This window comes from Callospermophilus lateralis, chromosome 1 (genome assembly GCF_048772815.1).
Source record: "Callospermophilus lateralis isolate mCalLat2 chromosome 1, mCalLat2.hap1, whole genome shotgun sequence".
NCBI classification, from domain to species: domain Eukaryota; kingdom Metazoa; phylum Chordata; class Mammalia; order Rodentia; family Sciuridae; genus Callospermophilus; species Callospermophilus lateralis.
The window spans coordinates 210,401,879-210,425,902 of NC_135305.1; the positions used below are offsets into that span (position 1 = coordinate 210,401,879).

At 53.3% G+C, this 24,024-nt stretch overlaps 2 protein-coding genes across 11 annotated transcripts in view; one reads left to right on the plus strand and one right to left on the minus strand.

Annotated features, from left to right (window-relative positions):
• Positions 1-2,645, minus strand: part of Myo9b (myosin IXB) — a 99,061-nt gene extending 96,416 nt beyond the window's left edge. For all 10 annotated transcript variants that reach the window (XM_076846511.2, XM_076846492.2, XM_076846462.2 and 7 more), the window contains exon 1: positions 2,560-2,645. The gene's annotated coding sequence lies outside the window, so the exon portion shown is untranslated. The remainder of the gene's footprint in view (positions 1-2,559) is intronic.
• Positions 2,646-2,805: 160 nt separating this feature from the next.
• On the plus strand, positions 2,806-23,720 carry Haus8 (HAUS augmin like complex subunit 8). The gene is made up of 11 exons (XM_076870638.2): positions 2,806-3,005; positions 5,863-5,927; positions 7,994-8,049; positions 13,607-13,688; positions 15,391-15,483; positions 15,839-15,933; positions 16,904-16,969; positions 17,061-17,219; positions 18,496-18,637; positions 21,067-21,208; positions 22,834-23,720. Exons 1-11 carry the CDS (start codon positions 2,977-2,979, stop codon positions 23,030-23,032), a joined length of 1,128 nt encoding a protein of 375 aa, XP_076726753.2. The 5' UTR covers positions 2,806-2,976; the 3' UTR covers positions 23,033-23,720.
• Positions 23,721-24,024: the final 304 nt, after the last annotated feature.

Sequence of the window (24,024 nt, forward strand, 5' to 3'; positions counted from 1 at the left end):
ATCTATTATAGCAGGTGCTCAAAAAGGGCAGGGCTTCAAAGGAGCTGCCTATGCAAGTCTGTCTTCCTTGCTTGGTTTAACACCCTGACGTCTTTCCAAGTTTGGCACGAGGCCAGTCACCTCTTCCGAGGAAACTTGTTGGAATCCCCCTTCTCCCAAAGCTTATGTTGGCCATCCCTGATCCTGACCCAGGATAGACTGTGACCCCTCTGTCACTGTATAGACCACCTGATCTGAACTCCACTCTTTCTATGTGGGAGACACTAAATGTCCCTCCTCCAGCAAATGAGGGTTCATTGCTGTCCTTGGATGTCAGTCAAGTACCTGGCACAACCAACTCTTGCTTAACTGAATTCTGGACCCAACACACAACCTGGGAGAGATGAGCAAAGGGAAGCACCAAGTTAATGAGTCCCTGCTGGGGAAAGAAAACAGATCCTACAGACTTAAGGGGAGATTCCCAAGTCCTCATCTGATTTATATTCACCAAGTTGAACTTGAGGGAGGGTCTTTCCCAGGGATTTCCAACTGGATGGTTAGGCCCAAACCTTTGGGAATGGGTGCACTGTGCAAAAACACACTGATTTTCTACTTGGAAGACAAGGGCTGGGGGTGTAGCTAGTGGTAGAGTGCTCATCTAGCATACATGAGGCCCTACATTTAACCCCCAACACTGCATAAACAAACAATAAAAAAAAAGATGAAAAAAGCAATTAATAATCATTTGTGAACATAAAAGAGCAGAGTAGGAAGCTGAACAAAAGTAAAATCATTGTCTTGGGAATTTGAGAGATGGAGGCTGCATAAAATCTGAGGGAGGGTGTGTTCAGGAGACACCACAGTTAATAACAGGGGCTGGATTTTGAAAAATGCTGATGGAAGCCCATCCATTCATTTTGCAGGTGAAGAAACAGGGAAAGAGACTTGCCTGAGACCAGACCATAACAGTGCTTCCTCCCTGAGACCCCACTGGGCCAGGCTCCTGGTGCAGGGAGGAGGCAAAGGTACGGCCATGGGATGGGAAGATCCAGCCCTGTTCACTGGGGTGTCTTAGCCAGAGAAAGCTACAGTCAATGTCCCCAGGAGGCAAGGCTGTGGGCTATAACTGTGCATCCTGGAGCAAGCAAGGCTGAAAGCCTTTTCCCCCCAAAGGCCAGAACATTCTGGAATAGGTTATCTAAGGCTTTCTTTGTATTCAAACTATCCAGATGCATCTCTTAAATAAGCTGTAAACCTGGCCCCTCTTCTGTTAGATCACAGATAATGCCCATCAGAATGACAAAGCTGGAGGCACTTGCCAGAGCAAACAGACAGACCCAGGACACAACTTTCCAGTTGCTCAGGTCACCTCCAGCTGCTTCTAGACACCTCGATTCTGGAGACTCCAAGACCAGAAAAATGCCCTGGGGACTCTCAGGCTGCAGGTTAAATATCTCTACCAGCTCCCAAAGAATCATGGAGAGACCTTCTCTTAAAGAATCTTGGCCTACGGGGCACCCAGGAAAGAAGGGAGGGTGCTCGGCTACTGGGCCTCTACCCTTGAGCTCACAGCCTCCGGGGGAAAGATTTCCTGTATGTCGTTTTACCCATTTAAGTCCAAGGAGGATGCAGCTCCGAGGAAGTGCTTATACCCCTGTATAAAAGCACCTTCACTTCTGAAACACATTTTGCATCCCCAAGGCACCTTGTTTGCTCTCTCAGGGACCCCAGAATCTGGCTAGTCCTGTCTTCAGAAGAGAGTGGTGTAGTTTCCAAGATTAGGAGACAGACCCAGAGGAGTTGGGACTCCCCTCCAGATCACCCAGCTGCTGGGTGTGAAGTCAGAAAGGGGATCAATCAAGAGGGGAAGGGAGGCCAAACCTCCAGGGGGCTGCACTCCAACGGCTTCACAGTACTTACTAGTCTAGCCCTTTTCCTCCTCTCCCCTTCCCGCCTCCCCAGGCCCTCCCTCGACCTACCCTGGCTTCTCTCCTTTTTTCTTCCCATACAGTCCCCACTTCTCTTCCCTTCCCAAAAGCCAGCCCGCCACACCAGTGGTTCAGAACCTCTCACACTAACTGAGCGCCCACTGGGTGCCAGGCGCCGCTGTCTCAGACACCCTTTAGCGCTTGGGTCGCGAGCAGAAGCCCCCAGGACCGTCCCGTGCCCTTTCCCCGCGACCGCACCCCAGCTGTTCCCGCACCGGCCTTGCCCCCTCGCCCAGTCTGGGCCTCTCAACTCCGCCTCCTCGTCTTCCCCCGCTCCCAGCCCCGTTTCCTGCGACCCCCCAATTACCACTTAAGCCACGTCCTCTTCGGAGAAGCTGCTCAAAGCCACAAGACTCACCCCCCCACACGCCCACAAGCTGCCTCACCAGCTCCATCCCTATCTACTTTTCCCTTCTCCGTCTCGCTCCTACCCAACCCCGCAACCTCTCCACGACCCCCAGCCTCGTTCCCGCCCCCTCGACCCCGACCGTCGCGTCCCTCATGAGCCTTCAACTCCGTCCCTTTTCTCAGCGGCTGCTCCCCGTGCACTCTCCGAACTTGAGCACCCAACCCACAGCCGCCTGGAACTCACCTGGGCCTCGGCCGCCGCGCGCCGCCGGTCCCGGGCCGGGTCTCCGCCCGGACACCCGCCAGCCCGCCCGCCGCTTCTCCAGCCGCTCCGCCCCGCCGCGCCCGCCGCTCCCCCGCGCGCTCCCACTTCCGGGTTCCGGAGGGGCGGGGATGGGGCGTGACGCCAGCGCGCCTGTGGGCGGGGCGCCAGGAGGACACGCCCCTTCCTTCGGCCGCGGCCACCGCCTCCCAGAGGTGGTGGGTGAGACTGTTCGAGGCGAGGAGAGGGAGGCTCGCGCGCAGGGGACTTCGGCTTCGCGCTCGGCTAGCTCGTCCCGGCCCGTGGCCACCCCTCCTGCAACTCCGCAATATGGTCCAACCCGTGGCGCGGGGGCGGGCCCAGCCTTGGAGAGCTGGCCTTTGAGTAGAAGGCGGGAAAATGGCGGATTCTTCGGGGCGCGGCGCCGGGTGAGTTGAGGCGCCGCGGGTCTGGATTTGTGGAGTCAGAGGGACGGGCCTGGCCTAGGGCCGGGCTAACGGGCAGCGGAGCTGGTGAGGGGGAACCTTGGACCGAGTCCAGATCCGACCCGTGGGAACCGTGCAGGTCCCTTGAGGCCCCGGAGACTTGCGGCCTCTGCGCACGGTCGGGAACTCGGCACTGGGCAGGGCCACGAGTTCGAGTCCTGTGCCCTCCGCTTTGATGCGTGGTGACCTGGGGCAAGTGGCTTGACCTCTCTGTGCCTCATTTTCCTTCTCTGCGAAATGCAGCTGACGACGCCATTCAGCCTTGAAGGCTAAGCCTAGACGCCCCGTGGAACAGTGTGGTCCTTCATTGTGAGCTGTGCGGCCACTAAAGCATCTCGTTTCATCCTTCCAACCTCTTTATTCTGTGCTCCCATTTACAGAGGATATAACAGACACTCAGGGTAGAGGGTAGGTCGCTTGCCCAGGGTCCCCCAGCGGGAACAAGAAAGAGATCGCACACTTAATAGACGACGGGCAAATTCCTGAGGCGGTGCTCATCTCCTGTGTTCACTGGCTAATGTTTATCGTCCTCTGCACAAACTGAAATGACATGGGCCAGTGGGAGCAGACATGGACATTTCCGCCACCTCCCCTTGCCCTATTTAATTGGAAGATTGACCATAATCCAGAGCCTTGGATTAGACCCCGGAGGGACTCTGCTCTGTCCCCTCTGATTCCTCCAGTGCTGCTGGTTTGGGTTCCTGGTTCTGGCTCATCCCCGACTCTCCTGCACCCGCTCAGTTGATTAGTCAGCGATTCCTGTCCCAAGGCCCCTTCTTTCCTATTGCATCAGGCTTTGTTCACTCTGGTTTTAAGTGGAGGTGGGATGCAGTAGCCTGAAGTGAACCGGCTCACAGCGCATTCACAGTCTGTGAAGCCATCTCCTGGATTAACGTTTCTGAAAATCTCCATCACTTCAAAAGGAAACTGGTCCCCATTAGCAGTCACTCTCCCTGCCCGGCCCCAAATACTGGAGCCTTACCAATTCTGGACATGTCAGATAAGGGGATCATATCCTACGTGGTCTTTGTATCTAGTTTTTTTTTTTTTTTTTACTCAGTATAATATTTTCAAGATTCATTCTTATTAAAAAGTATCATTTATTTTTAGGGCTGAATAATACTGTGGCTTTCTTACTTTTTTAATTTTTTTGTAGTTGTAGATGGACAGCATGCCTTTATGTTATTTGTTTATTTTTATGTGGTGTGGAGGATCAAACCCAGTGCCTCACGCATGCTAGGCAAGCGCTCTGCCACCGAGCCACAACCCAGGCCAGCTGTCTTACTTCTTTAAAGGAGTTTTGTAGCACTTTCTAAGATTTCCTTCTGTGTTCAGTCTTGTGTTTCCGATTGTCACTCCAGGGGCCCTCAACTTGGGCACTATGGACATGTGTTGCCAGGTCTCAGTTCTGACGGAGCTCATCCTGGGCATTGTAGGGTGCTGAGCAGCATCCCTGGCCTCCTCCCACCGTGCCCGTAGCACCCCATCTGTTGTGGTGGTCTATAATGTCGTCAGACCCTGTAGGATTAGTGTGTTTAAAGGTAGAGGCACTAGGGTGCTTCCTGTCACACTCTCCACACACCCATGAAGGAGAGGCCTCGTGAGTACACACATGCAGCCGCCCAGGCACCAAGAGGCCGGTGGAAGAAACCAGCCTCACCAGCACCCAGATCTCAACCTTCTGAGAAAAAAAGTCCGTTGTGTAAGCCACCAGTTTGTGGTGTTTTACACCCTAGGCCAACTAATAACACTGGCCTTGGGGCACAGTGAGGGGGCGACAGCAGAGGGGCCTCTGTCCTTTCTAGAACTTCAGAGACCATTTTCCTGCTACTTGCCAGTGGTCTTCATGCAACATCCCCATGACATTGTCCAGCTCCTGCTTCAAACTCTTTCCCTGTCCCAATTCCCTGTTGCCCACAGCAGGGCTCCATCTTCTGCAGCCTCGGGTGGAGCCAGAGCGCCCCTTCTTTGTACAGCTGGTGAGCTAAGAATCATTTATGCATTTTTAAACAGTTGTTTATAATCAAAAGATGATTTGGGGACACATGAAGATTACATAAAATGCCTCCGTCTGTAAATAAAGTTTTATTGGAAATAGCCCGCCCATTCCATTCTGCCATCTGTGACTGTTCAGCCACGAGGCCTACAGAGAGGCGCGTGTTTACTGTGCGGCCCTGTAGAGAAAGCTTGCCTTCCTTGACTTAGAGGAACAGGTCCAAGACCCCGAGCCCCACACTGAGAACTCTTCCAGCCTGGCCCTACTCTGACCTCCCCGACTTCATACCCTGTCCACCTTCTTCCTTTCCTGCTCCAGGCCCTACTGAATCCTCGTCTCAGATTGACCTCTGCCATAAATGAACCCTCTTTGCTTCCACACCCTTCTACCCGCTCTGGACCTGCCTCATAAGGAAGGTACAGATGGTCCCTCTGCAGGAAGGAACTCTGCGTTTTGTTCAGCACAGTGTCTTCAGGAGCATACAGTAGGCACATAAACATCTGAGGAATGAGTAAACCCGTGGCTAATTTGAGATCTTCACACTTAACAAAAATTTCCTCTCTCCCCCAAAGCTCCTGTCGTTCTTTACTCAGCCCAGGAATTTGGCTCCACCATGAGGCCCATGTGACCGTGACTGCCTCGCTTCCTGTTGAGGTGGCCCAGCCTCACTAAGATTGTCCTTGGGCAGCACAGGGACTGGGCTGTCCCCAGGAAACCCTGGCTGCCAGCTGGTGCAAGCTCCTTGCTGGCTCCTCTGTGCTTCTTGTGCCACAAGATGAACAAGACCTTTCCCCTCTCTTACAGGAAGGCTTCCGCCACCGGTCCCAACCCCGCTAGTGGTGCCAAGCCAAGAGGAAAAAGAGCACAGGGTGAGCACCATTAGGGTCTGTTCATCTAAAAAGTGGTTTTGTTGTTTCATTAAGTGTTTTGGGTGGGGGAGGAAAAAACAGGCTGGAGAAAGGGGGCGGTGGCTTCACTTCCTCACAGTCACACTCAGGGGATTCTGAGTCTAGTTATCTCTGCATTGCAGCTGGGACGTGTGGGAGGTCACTGCAGTGGTCACTTTGGGCATCGGCGTCCCTTTAGCCATGAGCATCCCCGGGGGTTTGTCCAGGATACATCCCTTGATAACACGGGCATGGACAGCCTGAGTTGCCCTCGTCTAGAGCAGTCTGCGTTCGCACTGTGAAAACATGCCCGTGTGTCCAGTGCCCTCCTGTGCGTCTGGCCTTACTGTTTCCAGCGCCCACCCTGTTGACCCCTGGCAGTGCCCAGTGTGGACAGTAGACCTGGGGTCTCCTGAGTTGGAGGTAAGGACCTCCTCAGTGTATGCCACGTGGCAGCAGCTCTTCAGAGAGCTTCAACTGAATTTTAGTTCCAACTGCGGGCGGGGTCGTGTGGAGAGCTTGGTGGTTTTTCTCCGTGTTGCTCTGGGGATGGAGCCCAGGGTCTGCCTATGCTAGGCAAGCGCTCTGCCACGGCCCTCTCCACAGAACTGCCTGTCGACGTAAGGTTGCTCCCATCAGGCCTCCACTGTCCACAACAAGCGGTTTGTTTCAGTTTTCTGGAAACAGGAAACTTGTGTCCCCACTGTCTGTGACTGCCAGAGCCTTAGATCCTTCCAGTTGAACAGAACTGCTGAAGGTATTACGAAGACTCGATGCAGGATGGCCTTGCTTCCTTGGAACTGGCAGTGTCCTTTGACCCTGCCTCTTGCTCTGTCCACTGACAGCCCCTCAGTGTGCCTTGGTTCTGTCCCTGTATCCCACCTGGATCTAGCCTTGATGGTTAGTTAGGTGCCTGCACCATGAGAATGGCTTTGGATTGCCCCTGGCACCCACCTGTCCCAGTCCTCTGAGCTCTGCTCAGACACTGCTCGTGCCCCCTCGGGGGCGCCCTGGTGACTACCCAGCTCCTGGACAGACTCCGGGCTCCCTGTTAACCATGGGCATGCCTCCTTTCCTCTGGAGATTGCAGCTACCACCCCAGGCCCTGTGGCAGAATCCAGTGTCGCATGAAGATGTAGCTGAAGTCACAGTCTCGCCCAGTCAGACTGTCAGGCTTTGTGATGTTGGCGTTGTCACCCTCCAGGGTCTCTTCAGTACAATGGGAAATCACTGCTGTCTAAAGGCACCTCTGAAAAGTGCAGCTTCATTCATTGGATGTATTTCTGAGCACCCACTCCGCCCCTGGCATGGGGTGTAGCAGTCAAACATCCCTACCCTCGGGGAGCTCTAGGGGAGAGAGGGCGGGAGGGAGCATCAGCAGCTAATGAGATGCAGAGACCATGGTGGGTGCTGTGGGCAGAAGAGCAAGGTGGGCCCCGGGGGGGTCTAAGCTGAGGGGAGCCTGCTGGGTCGAGGTGGCAGGAAAGACCTAGTGAGAAAGCCGCAGGGCCGTCCCCAGGGGATTCTACTATGTCTGCGGAAGACCTGGGCTCTGAGTGTCTCAGGGAGGGTCCTGAGCTTGGTGTATGAGGAAGTGAGCCGGGTACTGTGAGTGGGTGGTAGCACCCAGAGAGGGGAAGGGACTCTTAGGGACACATCCACAGGACTGAGCCATGGGACACGGAGGAGGCCCTTGGTGAAAATTCATTCTTCCTTCCCCTCCCCCCACTTGAGTGCACTTGCTGCTTTAGCTTTGGGGCAGAGTCCTCTCCTTGAACTTCTTGGATCCTGGCTCCACAACTCTGTGGCTCCACCTTAGCCCAAGGACCTGCATACAGTATGTGTCCAATCAATGTTCTTGCATATGGTTGGTGTCTCATTTATGCTTGAGGATGTTGCAGGACATGATCTGAGAGGAGCAGAAGGAGTACTTCCTCTTCTTCCTGTTGTTGAGCTGCGAGGGCTGATCGTGTAGGAGACTGGGTACGTGTTGGGTTTACACAGTCCTTTGTTGATTTCGTTATAAATCAGCAGTGTGTCCTCCACAGGTGGAAGAGTGGTCGAGTCTCGATATTTGCAGTATGAGAAAAAAACAAGTAAAAAGGTAATAAAATATTCAATTCAACGTCTGAAGCCATTCTGACTATAGTTCTGAGTCACATGGAATTTGGAGTCAAGTCAAGTCTCAACCTGGTCCATAAGGAAGCATTTTGGGGTCTTTGTCTAGGTGCCTCTGAGATCTCCACCACTTCATACACAATTATGAGTCTTTGTTGTGAGTGAACATTGCTTTAAGATTTCCTTTTGTAAAACCATGATCTTGATTGAAACAAAATTGTTCTTGCCTTGCTATCCAGTACATTAGTCATCCCTAGTTTCAAGACCACCAGTGCTTTGCAGGTAATACCAGCGTTCATCTGTCCTTTCCTGCTTTCTGCCCCAGTACCTTCTCTGCATCACTACTCACGCACTTTAGGGCTGTTATTAAGTAAAATAAGGGTTACTTGAACAAAAGTACTGTGATACTGCAGCAGTCAGTCTGAAAACTGAGATTGTTAGTAAGTGACAAGTAACTAACAGGTGGATAGTGTATACTATGTGGATACACCGGACAGATGATTCACATCCCAAGCAGGATGGTGTGGGATTTTATCATGCTACTTGGAACAGTAGCAAAATTTTAAAACTTAAGAATTATTTCTAGAGCTGGGGCTGTGGCTTAGTGGTAGAGTGCTTGTCTAGCTCGTGCAAGGCACTGGGTTCAATCCTCAGCACCACATAAAAATAAATAAATAAAATAAAGGTATTGTGTCTGACTCCAACTAAAAAAATATTTTTTAAAAAAAGAATTATTTCTGAAATTTTCCATTCATCATTTTCATTGTGGATCACTTTTAGGATTCTGAAGCAGTCCTGGGCTTATAACTAAGCATTTAAAAAAAAATTTTTTTTTTTAGTTGTAGATTTTATTTATTTATTTTATGTGGTGCAGAGAATCAAACCAGTGCCTCACACATTCTAGGCAAGCGCTCTGCCACTGAGCTCCAACCCCAGCCCTAGCTAAGCATTTTTTAAAAAAAAGACCTGCAGTGTTTTGGAGGAAAACCATGGGAGGAGCGACATGCTTCTCTTACCCATTATTAGAGGGGAGTTTAGCAAACTACCATGTAGCCACTCAGAGCCTTCACACCTTCACTGAAGATGCTTAACCACACATGAACGTGCTTGTGTGAGGTTACTGAAAAGTCAGCACATCACCTAATTGCACACTCTGTTTCAGTGGAACCTACGAAGAAATGGTGAAAGGCAAGTTGGGTTGCTCCTCTGCTTTCTCAATCTCGGTTTGTGATGCACAAAATTCAGTTAAATACTCATTTCTGCCACCTGCCCCATGCTCTGTACAGGGTGGGTGGTGGGTGGCAGGTTCCTAAGAATGTGACGTGAGATGTCGCTTGAGGAAAAAGGCAATTTGTCACTCGGGGTTCCCCTCCTTGGAGTGATTTTCAACAAAGGCCACAGTCCACAGTCACAAGTCTACGTTGCCTTGAAGACTTTGTTACAGCGCCCCCGTGTGTCTGTGGGCGGTGTCGATCTAGAGCTTCCAGAGCATTCTTTTTTTTTCTTCTTCCCATTTTTAAAATCAAAGTTTAATTAACAGAGTCACCTCCCCCTGCTCAGCACGAGGCTCTGCAGGTCTTGATAATGCAGTCTCAGAACCTTCTCCACCGTCCAGAGAAAGCAGCCCACCCCAACCTCGCCCTGTGGGAGCCTCCGCTCTCCTGTCCCCAGGCAGCCACAAACTTGCTTTCTGGTCCTGCGGTTAGCCATTTCCAGAAGGCCGGGTCAGTGGTGGGCGTGGTGGGCGGCCTTAGGCCTCCAGCTTCTGGCCCCCAGGTGCACCCACCGCCCTCCAGGTCGTGTGCGATGGCGGTCACTTCCTTCTTAGGGCTGCGTCAGTGCCGCTGTGTGGAGGGACCACCTTCGCTGGTGCGGAGGCGCTAGTTTTCCATTTTGGTGATCATGAGCAAACCCACTACTGTCTGAGTATCCCTTATCTGAACTATTTGAGACCATAAGTAATTCAGATTCTGGAGTTTTTCACGTTTTGGAATATTTGGAGAGGCTTTATGGGTTGAACCCCCATGATCAGAAAATCTGAAACCTGAAACATTCTGAGCACCATGTTGGCACTCGTTTTGGATTTTTGATTTGGGGGTTAGGGATGTCTAGCCTGTATAAACCTCTCTCCGCGTTTGCGTGGACGTGTTTTCATTTTTCCCAGAAGCAAGGTGGCTGGCTCGTTGGAGGCGTGTGTGCTTAACTTTACAAAAGCTGCACCATTTTACATCCCACCAGGCACACAGGAGAGGTCGTGTTTTCTTTTAAATCTTAGTCCTGCTGGGTGTGGAGGGGTGTCTCATTGTGGTTTGATGTGCGTTTCCGAGGCAGTTGATACTAGGCATATTTTCATGTGCTTATTGGTCATTCTTATATCTTTTTTTTTTGAGAGAGAGAGTTTTAATATTTATTTATTTATTTTAGTTTTTTCAGCGGACATAACATCTTTGTTTGTATGTGGTGTTGAGGATCGAACCCAGTGCCTCACACGTGCTAGGCAAGCGCTCTGCTCTGGGTCTCAGCCCCAATCCTCATTCTTATATCTTTGGTGACTTGTCTCTTCAAACTTTTTGCCAGTTTTTAAAGTTGGGCTGTTTTTTTTTTTTTTAAAGAAAGAGTGAGAGGAAAGAGAGAGAGAGAATTTTTTGATATTTATTTTTTAGTTATCGGCGGACACAACATCTTTGTCTGTATGTGGTGCTGAGAATCGAACCCGGGCCGCACGCATGCCAGGCGAGCGCGCTACCACTTGAGCCACATCCCCAGCCCAAGCTGGGCTGTTTTCTAAACGTTGCCAAGTCGCAAGGGTTCTTTCTGTAATCAGCCCTTCACGCAGGGTGAGACCATCCTCACAGTCCGCGACGGCCTGTCGCTCTCCTGAGTGCCTTTGAGGAGGGAGAGGGCTGGACCGTGATAAACGCCAGCCTCAGTTTCTGCTTTTGTGGGTCGTGCTTTATGTCTTATCTAAGAAGTCCCTGCCCAACCCAAAGGTTGTGTCCTGAGTTTTCTTGCAGGTGTTTATGGTCTTGGGTTTAACATTTAGGTCTGATACATTTTGATTTAGTTTTCGGGTATCCTGCCATGGTGGAATCAAAGTCCCATTGTTAGTGTGTGGGTGTCCAGTTCAAGCTGCAGCTGCTGAAATAACTTTCCTTTCTCCATTGTCTTATCACCTCTTTTTTTTTTTTTTTTGGTACTAGAGATTGAACCCAGGGGCACTCAACCACTGAGCCCCATCCCCAGCCCTATTTTGTATTTTATTTAGAGACAGGGTCTCACTGAGTTGCTTAGCACCTCGCTAAGTTGCGGAGGCTTTCTTTGAACTCCCGATCCTCCTGCTTCAGCCTCCTGTGTAAAGCGAGGCTCTTATCTCTTGAGTGACCTGGCCACCTGGCCATTCATGTCCGCGTCATTTCTGGGCTCCATTTTTTCGTTAGTCTGTGGTCTTACAGCAGTCCCCACTGTCGCGGCTGCATAGTAGTTTTGTCCTTAACTAAAATCAGGTAGGTTAAAACCTCCCGTTCTGTTCTTTGCAAAATAGTTTCGTCTTTCTGCCTTTTTGTGGAACATTTAAAATAAGTTTTTCATTTTCTCCCCAAAACTCTGGCTGGAATTCTGACTATGGCGTCAGAATCACTGTTGGGAGAAGGCCATCCGAATAGTGCGGAGTCTTCCAGACCGTGGACGCGGCGAACTTCTCCATTTACTTAGCTCTTCTTGGACTTTTTAAATAGTGCTTTGTACTTTCCAGTGTTTAGATCTTACACATTTTTATTGGGTTGTATGTAAACATTTGTTGGTGTTTAGTGCTGTTACCCATGGGGTTTTTGTTCTTGACAGTAGAATGCACTTTGACACAGACATGAATGGATACGTGGTACTTTTAACTTCAGATTCCAAACTTGTTGCTTGCTTAGAGAGAGGATCCATGTTTTCACATTGACTCTGTGTTCTGCAACCTGCTGTGTTAGAGTTCTCCAGAGAAACAGAATCAGGAGATATATTTTATGTTTATGTATGTGTGTATAATTTACATTGTGTTTGTATTTATTACATAGAGATTTATTACAGTACATGAATAAATCTCTCATGTAATGATAAAGCCTGAGAAGTCCCTTGATCTGCTGCCGTCTGGGAGCACCAGACCCAGGAAATCTGGTGTTGTCACCTGGTGTGGGATGAAAGGCCTGAGGACTAAGGGTGTGGGTGGTGTAACCCTAGTCCAGGGCTTCAAGGAGATGAGATGTCCCAGCTCAGTCAGGCGGGCAGGAAGCAGAGGAGCGGATTCCCTTTCACCTTCTCCCCCTGCTCAGGCCCTCAGGATGGCTGGCGGTGGCCATTCATGTTGGGGGGCCACACCCAAGATACACTCAACCGTGATGTTTAACCTGGCACCTCGTGGCCGTTCAAGTGGACACACAAAATGAACCATCACACCTGGTACATTTTTTTCTTAGTTTTGATCATGATTTTGAGGAATTTTGGGGGTTTCTATGTAAAGAATCATGTCTTTAAGAAATAAATCTTAGGATGGGCACGGTGGCACACGCCTGTCATCCCAGCAGCTCAGGAGACCGAGGCGGGAGGATCAAGAGTTCAAAGCCAGCCTCAGCAACAGGGAGACCCTAAGCGACTCAGTGAGACCCTGTCTCTAAATAAAATATAAAATGGGGCTGGGATGGGGCTCAGTGGTCGAGTGTCCCTGAGTTCAAGCCCCGGTACCTCCCAAGAAAAGAAGTGAGTCTTATTTTTTCTTTTCCAGCCTGTTTGTCTGTAATTTCTCTTGGGGGGGGGGGGGTGTTTGTTTTGGGTTTCTTTTTTTGTTGCTTTTGTTGTCTGTTCTGGGCGGCACTGGACTGAGGCCCTTGGTGCTTTAACTGAGCGGCTTCCCTGCCCTTTATTTTCCATTTGGAGACGGGCCGCCACGTCGCCCAGCCTGGCCGTGACTTCCAAGTGGCTGGGGTTATGGGCACGCGCTGCCTCACCTGGTTTCTCTAGCCCTGTAGAAGGTTTGTGTGTTGTGTTTTGTTTGTTTGTTTGTTTGTGGTTTTGTTTTGCTTTTTGTCATTATGATTTTAAGGGCAGCACTGGGAGAATCTTTTGCTTTTTATTCGAAATTCTGAAGATTAATACCTGCATAAAAACTTTGTTTTTTTTAAAGACCAAGTAATATGTTCTCACCAGAAAACAAGCAAATACTGAAAAGTATACAGAAAAATCCCTCCCGTCACCTGCCGTATCAAAGATAAAATGTGCAAACCACATGCTGTGCATGTGAGTGTCCCCAATTGACAAAATTTGTATGTCCTGTGTATACAAGATAAAATTTCAAAACTCCTAGATCTCTTTTTCACCTCAAAAAAAGAGCAGGTGCCAGTTCAGGTGTTTCCAGGGCTCCCTCTCAGGAGGGAGAGGGTCTTGTCCTTTGGTTTTGTTTGTTTCTTTTGTTTTTTGTGGTGCTGGGGGTCAAACCCCATGCTGTACCTCTGAGCCACCCCTCCAGCCCTGTCTCGTCCTCTGAATGTCACATGTTCTTGGCACAGGCTCCTGCAGCAGATGCATTGAAAGCCAGCGGGAAGGTGCCTGAAGGTGGAAGGAAAGCCACCCTGCTCCAGAAGAGCAAAGGTGGGACACACCCCGGGCCTCGGGGTTGGGGGCACGGTCGGTTGGGGACTTTGTTTGAAGCGCGTAGTGTGGAGGCTCCCGTTCTTTCTGGGAAGCACTGAAGAAGGAGCCAGGCAGTGTTTGACCAAGGACAGGCTAGGCACATGCAGGGAGGTGAGGAGGGGTGGCGGGGAGGCAGGGAGGCCACTTCCTTCCTGTGTGGCCCCAAAGAAGAGCTGTTCTGCCACCGAGGCTCTTCCTGCAGCGGTGGCTCCTGAGTACACATCTGTGTCCCCACCGGCACTCTTGGGGGGACCAGGATGGGGAGCCTCACCCTCCTGCCGCCTCACTGCCCAGGGTCGGCCTTCCTCGTCTCCTGCACTGGAAGCAGTGAGGGGACTCTCCTGACCTCTCCTAGAAGCTGCCACCAAACAAAAGGAGCAGTTTCTAGTTTTTCTGATGTGGGTGTGACGTGTATTCATTATAAAAATTGCAGAGCAGGGATCAGGCTGGGTGGTGCTAGTCCATTTTTTGTTGATATAACGGGAAAAGCCTGGGTGATTTATCATCTTTTAAAAACGAAGTTGATTTGACTCACAGTTCCAGAAGTCCAAGAGCATGGCCTGGCTTCAGGTGAGGGTCCCATGCTGCTCCACGCATGGTGGGAGGTGGAGGAGAGGGAGAGGACACGGTGCTGACCTGCTTTAGGTCAGCCCTTCTCTGGACGAGTCCAGAAATCAGTCCTCCTAAAGCCCCACCGCCTCGGTGCTGTCCCCTGGGGTCAGGCCTCAGCATGAGCCCATACGCAGCAGCCTGACCCACACCACTGGGCTCTCCTCTCCTCGATGTCGCATCCGGTTTCTCAGCTGCGTGGCTCACTGAATGGCCTCCTGCTCAGTTCCAAGCTGACGGTGTGTTGCTCAGACCTCTGTTGGCGCTCGCAGTGTCCCGAACCCTGAGTGACTGCAGCATGCTGGACAGCACTGCTCTCAGCCCGGGGAAGCCCAGTTTGGCCATTTTAAATCCAGGCTAAAAAAGACGAAGGGACTCCCGGGAAAATGAACAGTCCAGAAGCTGCAGAGGAAGGATGGTGAGGGCAGGAGGCGGCCCGATGATGACACTGTCACATCTTGAGCATCTTGCACACCGAGTGTTCAAGATTCTTTATTACAAAAAGATGCAAGGCTTCTTTGTATTTTTTTGTAATAAAGAACGTTTCTTCTAGATTACAGGTTGAGCAGTCCCTAGTCTGAGATCTCAGTACTCCAAAATCTGACACTTTTTGTGTACCAGTGTGACACCACAATGGGAAAATTCTGCACTATGAAACTCTTTCATGCCCAAGATTATTTTTTTAAATATTGTGTGAGATTACCTTTAGCCTGTGTGTCTAAGGTGCATAGGAAACATCAACCAGTTTTGCATTTAGACTTGGGTCCCAGGCCCAAGTTATCTCATTTTGTGTACTCAAATGTTCCAAAATCCCAAATCCTAACACTTCTAGTCCCAACCATTTCAGATAAGGGATCTCGGCCTGTGTTTAAAACACATATTCAGGTGGGCTGGGAATTTCCGCTGTACATCAGCCTTTCCTACACTAGGCAGAAGCTGGGTATTTGGAAGCGAGGGTATCGTACAACAGGTTGCCAACGTCCCCTGACGTAAACGTTGAGTGTCTTTGCTGCCCCTGGTGCTGACTTGGGGGTTCCTGTTTGGACCGCAGATGGCAGCGGGACCGTGAAGGGAGACCTGCAGTCCACGCTGCTGGAAGGGCATGGTACGGCCCCGCCTGACCTGGATCTCTCCGCCATTAATGGTAAATGGTTCATTTCACCTCCTCTGTCCCTGCTTGGTTGTCGGGGGTCTCAGTGGGTTTCAAAGTAGAGATGGCCCCTAAATTATGGTTTAGGATTTTCCAAGTTCATGATGGTGCCAGTACACATTGAATCTGGATCTTCTCTTGGGGTACGTGATGTGCAGTCCAGTCTTCTGTGATGCTGGGCAGCAGGACACAACTTCCAGTCAGCGCCAGGACCACAGGGGATGCCTTGGCCCCGCAGTGTGCTGTGTGGCTCAGCTGGGCGGCGGGGGAGGCGGATTCAGTGCATTGCTTACAGAGGGTGGTGGGATGAGCTGTGCCGCTCAGCTTCCAAGGCCCCTCTTTGTCTCAGACAGGAGCATGGTCAGGAGGACTCCACAGCTGGAAAAGACCGTGGCAAAGAAAACCGAGTCAACGTCATTTATTGCCCCGCGGAAAAAGAGCCCAGTAAGTGTCCAAGGTGAAAGGGCAGCTGCCAGCAGGTCACGCCCTCTGACTTAGTGCTGGCCCTGCCACAGCTGCTGCCTGAGGCCCAGGGCTGCGAGAGCGAAACAAAACCACAGACATTCTTAGGTCCATCGCAGAGGTTGCATTTATGGGTATTTGGAATCAAGGATGCAGCTCTGGGGGTGCAGCTCAGGGGTAGAGCGCTCGCTCAACATGCAGGACCCTGGGTTCCATCCCCAACTCTGTCCCCCACACAAAAATATTGGCTCCTTCTCTGCGCAAGTGCAGTGCTAGGCAAGGGTAGAGGCCAGGCGCTGTCCCCTGGTGGGAAGACGGCTGGGCCGTGGTCTCTGCAGGCCCTGGATGGGAGTTTGGGCAGGAGTTCTGGTTTAGCACCTGGTCCGTGGCCCTCCCCTTACTGCCTAGCTATTCCCTCTCCATCTCCTGGCTTCGGGAGGCCGCCAGCCCTCTCTTCCTTCTCCTAGAGCACAGCTCCCAGAGACTAAATAAATGGTGCACACCTGTAAGCCCAGCCCCCCAGAGGCCGAAGCAGGAAGGTCACAGATTCAAACCGGCCTCAGCAACTTAGTAAGACCCTGCCTCAAAATAAAAAAAAAAAAGTCTGGGGACGTGGCTCAGTGGCAGATTACTTACTGAGCACATGAGGGGCCCTGGGTTTCGTCCCCAACCCCACAAAAGAAAACTATTTTTTTAATGGAGAAAGTGCCTGTAGCAGGGCTGGGTTTGTGGCTCAGCAGTAGAGCGCTCACCTAGCACGGGCAGGGCCCTGGGTTCCATCCTCAGCACCACATGAAAATAAAATAAAGGTATTGTGACCACCTACAACTAAAACAAAATACTTTATAAAAAAATTAAAAAAAGAAGTGCGTGTAGGTTTGGGTTCTGCTCAAGGGAAGGAAGCTGGCTTTAATTTCTTGGGATTCAAAAGGGTCTTGGTCTTTTTCTCAAGGACGCAACAGAAGTGATGGAGATGATGGAATCCCAGACATTACTGCTAAGCCTGCTGACGCTGAAGGTGACAACCTGTTCCCACATGACATGCGCACGGGGACCTCCATAAACTGCAGCAGGGGTCCCCGGCCTGAGCTCCTGTTTCCACTGAACAGATGGAGAACAGTCTTGCTGAGTTTGAGGAGGAGGCGGAGAAGAACTTGGTACTCGTGTGCAGAGAGGCGGCGGCCCTGCAGGAGCAGGCCCACAGGCTCCGGCGCAGGCTCTTCCTCTGCCAGAGGACCCGGGAGCTGGCCGAGACCCTCGACGCCCAGGTCAGGTGTGAGTGACATGTGGTGACCACGGCTCCGAGCAGAGGGTTCCCGGTGGGGTCATCTCACTGGGAACACTGGTGCGTGGTGGGAGGGAGCACTCACTGGACATGTCCCTGCTCGCTCCCTCTGGCGGGACTGGCCTCTGATGGCAGGGTACAGGACTGGACCAGAGGACAAGGTTATAACATGGAGCAAGGGCCAGTGAGGGACCTGTCCCTTCCCCACCAGTGCACAGTCCTTGGGCGCCGGCCAGTCTTGTGTGACTACAGGAGGACATGCTCTGGCCCACCCTGCAGGGTCAGGGTGCTGGCAGGAGACACTCTCTCTCCATGCTGTGTGGTCAGCACTGGGACAAAGGTGTCCGTGCCAGGAAAGGACACAGCCAACCCTGGGAACCCAGAGCCAGACCCGGGACAGGAGGCCTCACCCAGCGCGGGAGGCCCGGCAGCTGAGCGCTGTTCTTTCCTGGTCTGGATACCAGGCTGGGAACCAGGCGCTGGCAGGGCAGCTCTGCCCGGGGCCGTGAGGGAGGGTCTGTGCCGGCCTGTCTCTGGCTGAGCTGTCTTTCATGTGTCCTCCCTGTGTCCAGATTTCTGCTTTTGGGGGACCCAATCATGTTGGATTGGGGCCCACCTGCTGACCTTCTTGGGGAGCATCACTTTTTTAAAGACCCTCTCTCCCAACGAGGTCACGTCTCGAGATCCTGGGAGTTAGGACTTCAGATACGAATTTGGGGGACATAGTTCAGCTCGTAACACCAGTGTGCGCCTGTGAGCACCCTGAGCACGCCCAGGTTCCTGTCCTCATGAAGCCTTAGTGGAAGGAAAAGATGACACACCGTCTCGCAGCCCAGGGAGGACCTGGCCTGTGTGCGCGGGGAAGCGGGCCGAGGGCCAGGGCTGGGCGGTCCGGGTGTTTGGGGCTGAGTGGTCTGTGATCCCAGTTGAGCCTTTGGCCTGGGACGCAAAGAAAGGTGGACGTGGTTTTGTGTCAGGCCTCCTTGGATCTGCTGGTGCCCCCTGGCCGCAGAGAGTGAGGGGAGTCTGCTGCACCCTCAGAGGCTTCCTGGGCACCAGGACCCCTAGGGCATGGTGGAAGGACGGGGCTGCGTCTCAGGCTTGCACTGTGGTACCCGAGGACAGGAGGGGTGGCTCGGTGGTGGAGCACGTGCTTAGCTGGCCTGAGGCCCTGGGCTCCATCCTAGCAAAAAAAAAAGGGAAACCACTCCCCACTGGTGTCCCAGGGCCTCCTCACAGTCCCCTCCCTCCTCCTGCAGATGGAGCTGCTCAGCCCCTTTGAGGCGGTGTGTGAGCGCTTTAAGGAGAAGTACAGGATGTTCGCCACAGCCCTGGACACCACGAGGCACGAGCTGCCCCTGAAGTCCATCCACCTGGAGGGAGACGGGAACCAGCTCTTGGGTAGGAAATGGCACCACTTGGGGGGAGCAGCGGGGAGACCTGTCCCAGCATGGCAGTGTTTCCCGTGTGCCCGCAACCTTTGCCCCCTGGTGCCTCTCGCCATGGAATGACAGGGCCCTGGGGGCCAGTGAGGCTGTGCTTCCTCCAGGGTCTCGGCCTGCACAGGCCACTGGGCTGTGGGATCCAGGGGGACCTCCTTTCCTTCTGAAAGGTGTCCACAGGGCAGCTGTGGTCCCTAAAAATGTGCCTTGGCAGTAGGAGGGGAGATGGACAAAGTCACCAGCTCCTAGTTTCCCCTCCCTGCAGGGCCAGGAGGTCCCTGTCCTGCACGGGGCCTCCATCTGTTGAAGGCCTTGGCGAGCCTGGAAGCTATGGGGCAGGGTGAGACCCGCGGTGGGTCAGGTGTCTGTCCAGGCGTGTTCCGGGGGCTCAGGATGCGCCCCTCCACCTCCCTAAAGTGAAGGAGGAGGGCTTCCCCGGGTCTGAGAGCACCTGCCTGGTGGCCTGCTCTCCCCAGCTTTTTCTGCGGTGTGACTCTTGTTTGGTGCCAGGGATGGGACCCAGAGCGCATGGTGGGCAAGCGAGTACCGCCGAGCTCCACCCCAGCCTTCATGGTTCTCACTGGGCTGCGTTACCCAGGCTGGCTCGACCTGGAGCTCAAGTGTCCCCCCCTCAGCCTCTGGAATAGCTGGAATATAGGTGCCCCTGGGACATATGGTTTTGTCATGCGTCCTGAGACTTGTGGCCCGCTCACTTGCTGCATGCGTGTCTGTACGTACACAGGCTGCATTCTCTCCCCGTCTTGTGAGCGTTTCTTTTTTCTTCTTCCTTTTTTTGTGGAGGGGCTTCCTGGGGATTGAGCCCAGAGGCACCTTACCACTGAGCCGCATCCCCGGCCTTTTTACTTTTTTATTCTGAGACAGGGTCTCACTAAGTTGCTGAGGCTGGCCTTAAGCTTGTGATCCTCCTGCCTCAGCCTCCTGCGCCCCTGGAATTATAGGCGAGTGCCACCGTCCCAATTCTCATGAGCGTTTCTCTTTGTAGGAAGAACACATGGGTCGCATGCCCATTCTACAGCCCTCCCTTCCTGGGTGAGAATCAGTGCCCGGGGTTCTGATTTATGGTTGGTCACCCCACACTGTCGTTCTTGGCTCCATCTCTGACATGTGCCTTAAGTGGTCACCAGGCATTGGACCAGGGACTAAGAGGTTTCTGTAGCTGCTGAAACAAATGACCGCAGCCTGGGTGGCTTAACACAAGGGAAGTGTGTTCCCTCAGTCCTGGAGGCCAGAGTCTGAAATCCAGGTGTTGGCAGGACTGGTTCCTTCTAGAGACTTGGGGAGCGTCTGTTCCAGGCCTCTCTCCTGGCTTCTGATGTTGGTGGCAACCCCCGGCGTCCCTTTCCTGTGGCCATGACACTGCAGTCTCTGCCTCCAGCTTCGTGTGGCCTTCTCCTAAGTGTCTCTAACTGAACCTCCCCTCCTGGAGGTCCCTGGTCATTGGTTGGAGCTCACCTGCTGACCTCATCTCCACTCAGTGACATCCACAAGGATCCTATGTCCAGTTAAGGTCACTTCATGGTCCCTGAGCTTAGGACTTGAGCATCCTGTTTGGAGGACATGGTTTGGTCCACAACAGGAAGCAGAAGAGGACGTGCAATTATAAGGCTCTCGGAAGCTTCCCAGAACGTGTCCCTGCAGTGAACCTGGCCCGCCTGTGACGTGCCGTCTCAGCACAGGTGGCATGTGCAGCATGGCCACAGGCGTCCCTTGCTCAGGCTTGCAGAGGTGCTGAGGACAGGGAAGAGGGACAGAGGGCTAATAGTAAGTGGCTGGGCCTGGCCAGAGGATGCCAGACACAGCCGTCTCACGGACAGCTTTGTCACAGGCTGCAGTGGTCTCTGTGGGGCACCACAGTGGTGTTGCAGTGACCGCCCACATGGTGGACATGTCTGTCCCATGACCTTGGGCCACATGACCCCAGGCTGGCTTAGTCCACGTGCTTCTGCTGTAACGGTGCTGGGGTCACTTATGATGAACCAGTGTATACACTGGTTTGTGGTTCTGGATGCAGGGACGTCCAGTACCAAGGGGCGCATCCCGCAAGGGCTTTCTGGTCTCATGGTGGAAGAGCAGAGGGTGGGTGGGGGGACCCGGGATCAGACTGGCCGTACCCTGAAGCCCCTCTGCAGTGGGCGCTGCTACGAGGTCTCCGGGCCTCCTCACCTCGCAGCACCCCTGCCTGGGGGACCCAGTTTCCGACACCTGCCTTGTGGGTCGTCAAGGCCGGGGCACAGCTGTCTTCCTCCCTCCCGCGGCCCCTCAGCGTGTCGTGGTGATGGCGCCAGCCTCGCAGTGCACTGAGGAAAGCCACCCACACTCAATGCTCCCGTCCCTTGATCCCCCGCTGACATCCCTTGTCCCCTCCAGATGCTCTGCAGCGTGACCTGGAGACCACCCACCGTCTCCTGGGAGAACTCGGCGTCGGCAGTGCCCAGGAGAACGAGCAGGTGCTGGCCCTGCTGCACGAGCTCAGGGACGCCACCTCAAGCAAAGACCTGGAGCTGCGGAGGTACCGCTGGGCCGCTAGGGCAGGAGGGGAGCAGGGCTGGGGCGGGGGCAGCCTCCCAGGCCTCTGCAGGAGGGGAGCGGCCAGCAGGTGTCACTGTCATCCCCTGTGGGCACCCGTCTGTCCAGGAGCCTGGAGTTCATTTTCTAGCTCAAGTCAGTTCTGAGAACAGGATGCCGGGTGCAAAGGGGTCACAGATGTCACAGACGGGGACTAGAGTGACAGCACCAGCGACCAGCAAGGCAGGGAGGGGCACCACAGAAGAATTGAGACCCACCTCTCAAGAGTCCCTGTAAGTCCCAAGCAGCCAGATGGGAAGGGTGTCACATCCGCGTCCAGCATTCAGGTGACCTTGGACTAGCCCCGCTCACTATTTGAGTTCTGGTCTTTGTTCTCTGCTGTGCTGGGGCAGGAGCAGGGCCTTGAGCACCTGGGCCGAGCGCTGCCCTGGGCTGCTCCCAGCTCTGGAGGGTGCTTTCCCAACTTCCTGCTGAGCTATAAACGCCACAGAAAAGGCCCAGGCCCAGAGGAGCAGCCGGCCGCCTGGGCAGAGCACGTGGCCTTGGGGCACCAGCCCCGCATCCCACAGGGTACAGCAGCCTCGCTAAGGACCTTTGGTCACCTTTCCAGCCATAGGTTCTTCCAGAAAAGAACCTGTTCCCCTGGCGCAGTGGCGTGTACCTGTAATCTCAGTACTGGGGAGGTTGAGGCGGGAGCGTTGCAGGTTCAAGGCCAACCTGGCAACTGAGCAAGACCCTGTCTCAAAATAAAACAGAAAGGGCTGGGGCTGGGGCTGGGGCTGAGGGGCAGAGCGCTTGCCTAGCACAGGCGAGTCCTGGGTTCCCTCCTCAGCACCGCAGAACAAGACAAAGAACCTTGTTTCCTCTTCCTTTACAATCCTACGTAGAGTTCCTGAGATGCCTAGAATGTTTGAAGGGACTCATAAGAAACAGCTGTCACCTCTGTGGCACTTCTCTCTCCCATGTGTGGCCCTAGGACAAAATCAGAGGATACACCAAAGGTTTACAGAGGGTGAGGGTCACAGGTGGAAGGTTAAATGTGCAGGTCTAGTATCACCGGTGGCCTGAGGGCCGGGACTCTGTTCTGTTTAGGGCTGTACCACGGGCTCCTAGGACTGCGCCTGACACAGTGTTGAAGCTTCCCAGGTGCCGGTGGCCCTCTGTCCTCGAGTCCCACGTCTGCAGATTTAACCAACCGCAGGTCGAAAATATTCTTTAAACAACTGCATCCGCACAGAACATGCACAGACTTGAGTCACGGTTTCCTAAATCACACAGTAGAACAACTGTTCAGGCACGTACGTTGTATCAGCTCTCCTGCGTCATCCAGAGACAGTCCCATGACTGTGGAGGGCGTGTGCTGGTTCTTAGCAAGTGCTGTCCCATGTCACAGGGTAAAGCGGGGCTTCTGGCAACCCGAGTTCCTGGCTCGGCTCCCTGTGGCGCTGAGGGCTGCCGGGCTTCGCCGAGCTCTGGCTCTCCTCAGGCCTGCCTGGGCTGCGCTGGGGTCCCACGTTGCCGCCCCTCGTTCCTCTCCGAGGTTCTGGTTTCTTTTAGGTCGTGGCCTTAGAGGGGAAAACGTCTCTGTTCATTCTCTTGTATTCACAGGATCTTCTCCCAGGTGCTGGAACTTTCTGCTGAGGCGAGTAAAGAGGCAGCATTGATCAACCAGGAGGTCTGGGAAGAGGCCCAAGGCCTGGGGACCCCCAGCCAGTGGTACTTCAATGCAGATGGCACCTTTGGGAACCCTCGGGGAGAGCCGAGAAGCACGGTCCTCTCCGGGGACAACAAGCCACATGCCCAGTGAATCCCACGCAGGCCTGTCCCCTAACCCAAGCCAAGCCCTTCCTCCCGGGAGTTGCGAAGAAGACCCACTTTGTGCCTCTTTTCGGGGTGGGGTTCGCAGTGACTCGTGGCATCAGACACTTGAGCACTTTACAGCCACGTCAGCGGCTCAGCTGTCTTGGTGTTTGTGATGACCTCGTTTAATGTTTAGGAAGTAAAACGCTTGCATCCGGGGTCCTTGTTTTCTGTGGAAGTGGACAGCTGGGAGGTCTGTGTTGTTCAGGTCCCGCTGAGCCTGGGGACCTCCACAGGTGACAGGTTGATATCTCCTCTGTGGAGGGTTGGGACCAGAGCTGTGTGGATTTCAGGTTTGGGATGTTCACATGCGTGACGTGCTGTCGCGTGGCCTCAACGAGGACTTCATCGCTAGGTTGAGGTTGGTTGGTTTTCTCTTGATGCTGGTGGTGGAACCCGGGCCCTGTGCATGCCAGGTCCACCCTCAGCCCTAGGTCCCAGTTTTATTACAGTGGACTGGGGAAGCCTCCCCCATCAACATAAGGACCACGCCCATAATGTTCAGCTACAGGAGGCCCAGCCTCTTCACATGAAGCAGCCTTGACTTTCCAATTTTCACCTAAACTTGTCCCCCAATTCTCCAGTCTTAGGTGTGTGGGCAGCTATAACAAAATACCGTGGACCAGGCGGCTTCTAAACAAAACAGTGGAGGCTGGACATCCAAGATCAAGTCAGTGTCTGGTGAGACCTGCCTCCTTCAAAGATGGCTTCCTTCTTGCCATGTTCCCACGAGGTGGAAAGGCCAAATGAGTTCCCTTGGGCCTCTTATAGGAGCACTAACCCCGTTCACTGGGGCTCCCCCCTCAAGAGCTGCTTGCCTCCCAGAAGCCCCACCTCTTTTTTTAAAATTGTTAATAGATCTTTATTTTATTTATTTATATGTGGTGCTGAGAATCGAACTCAGTGCCTCGCACATGCCAAGCAAGTGCCCTACCGCCC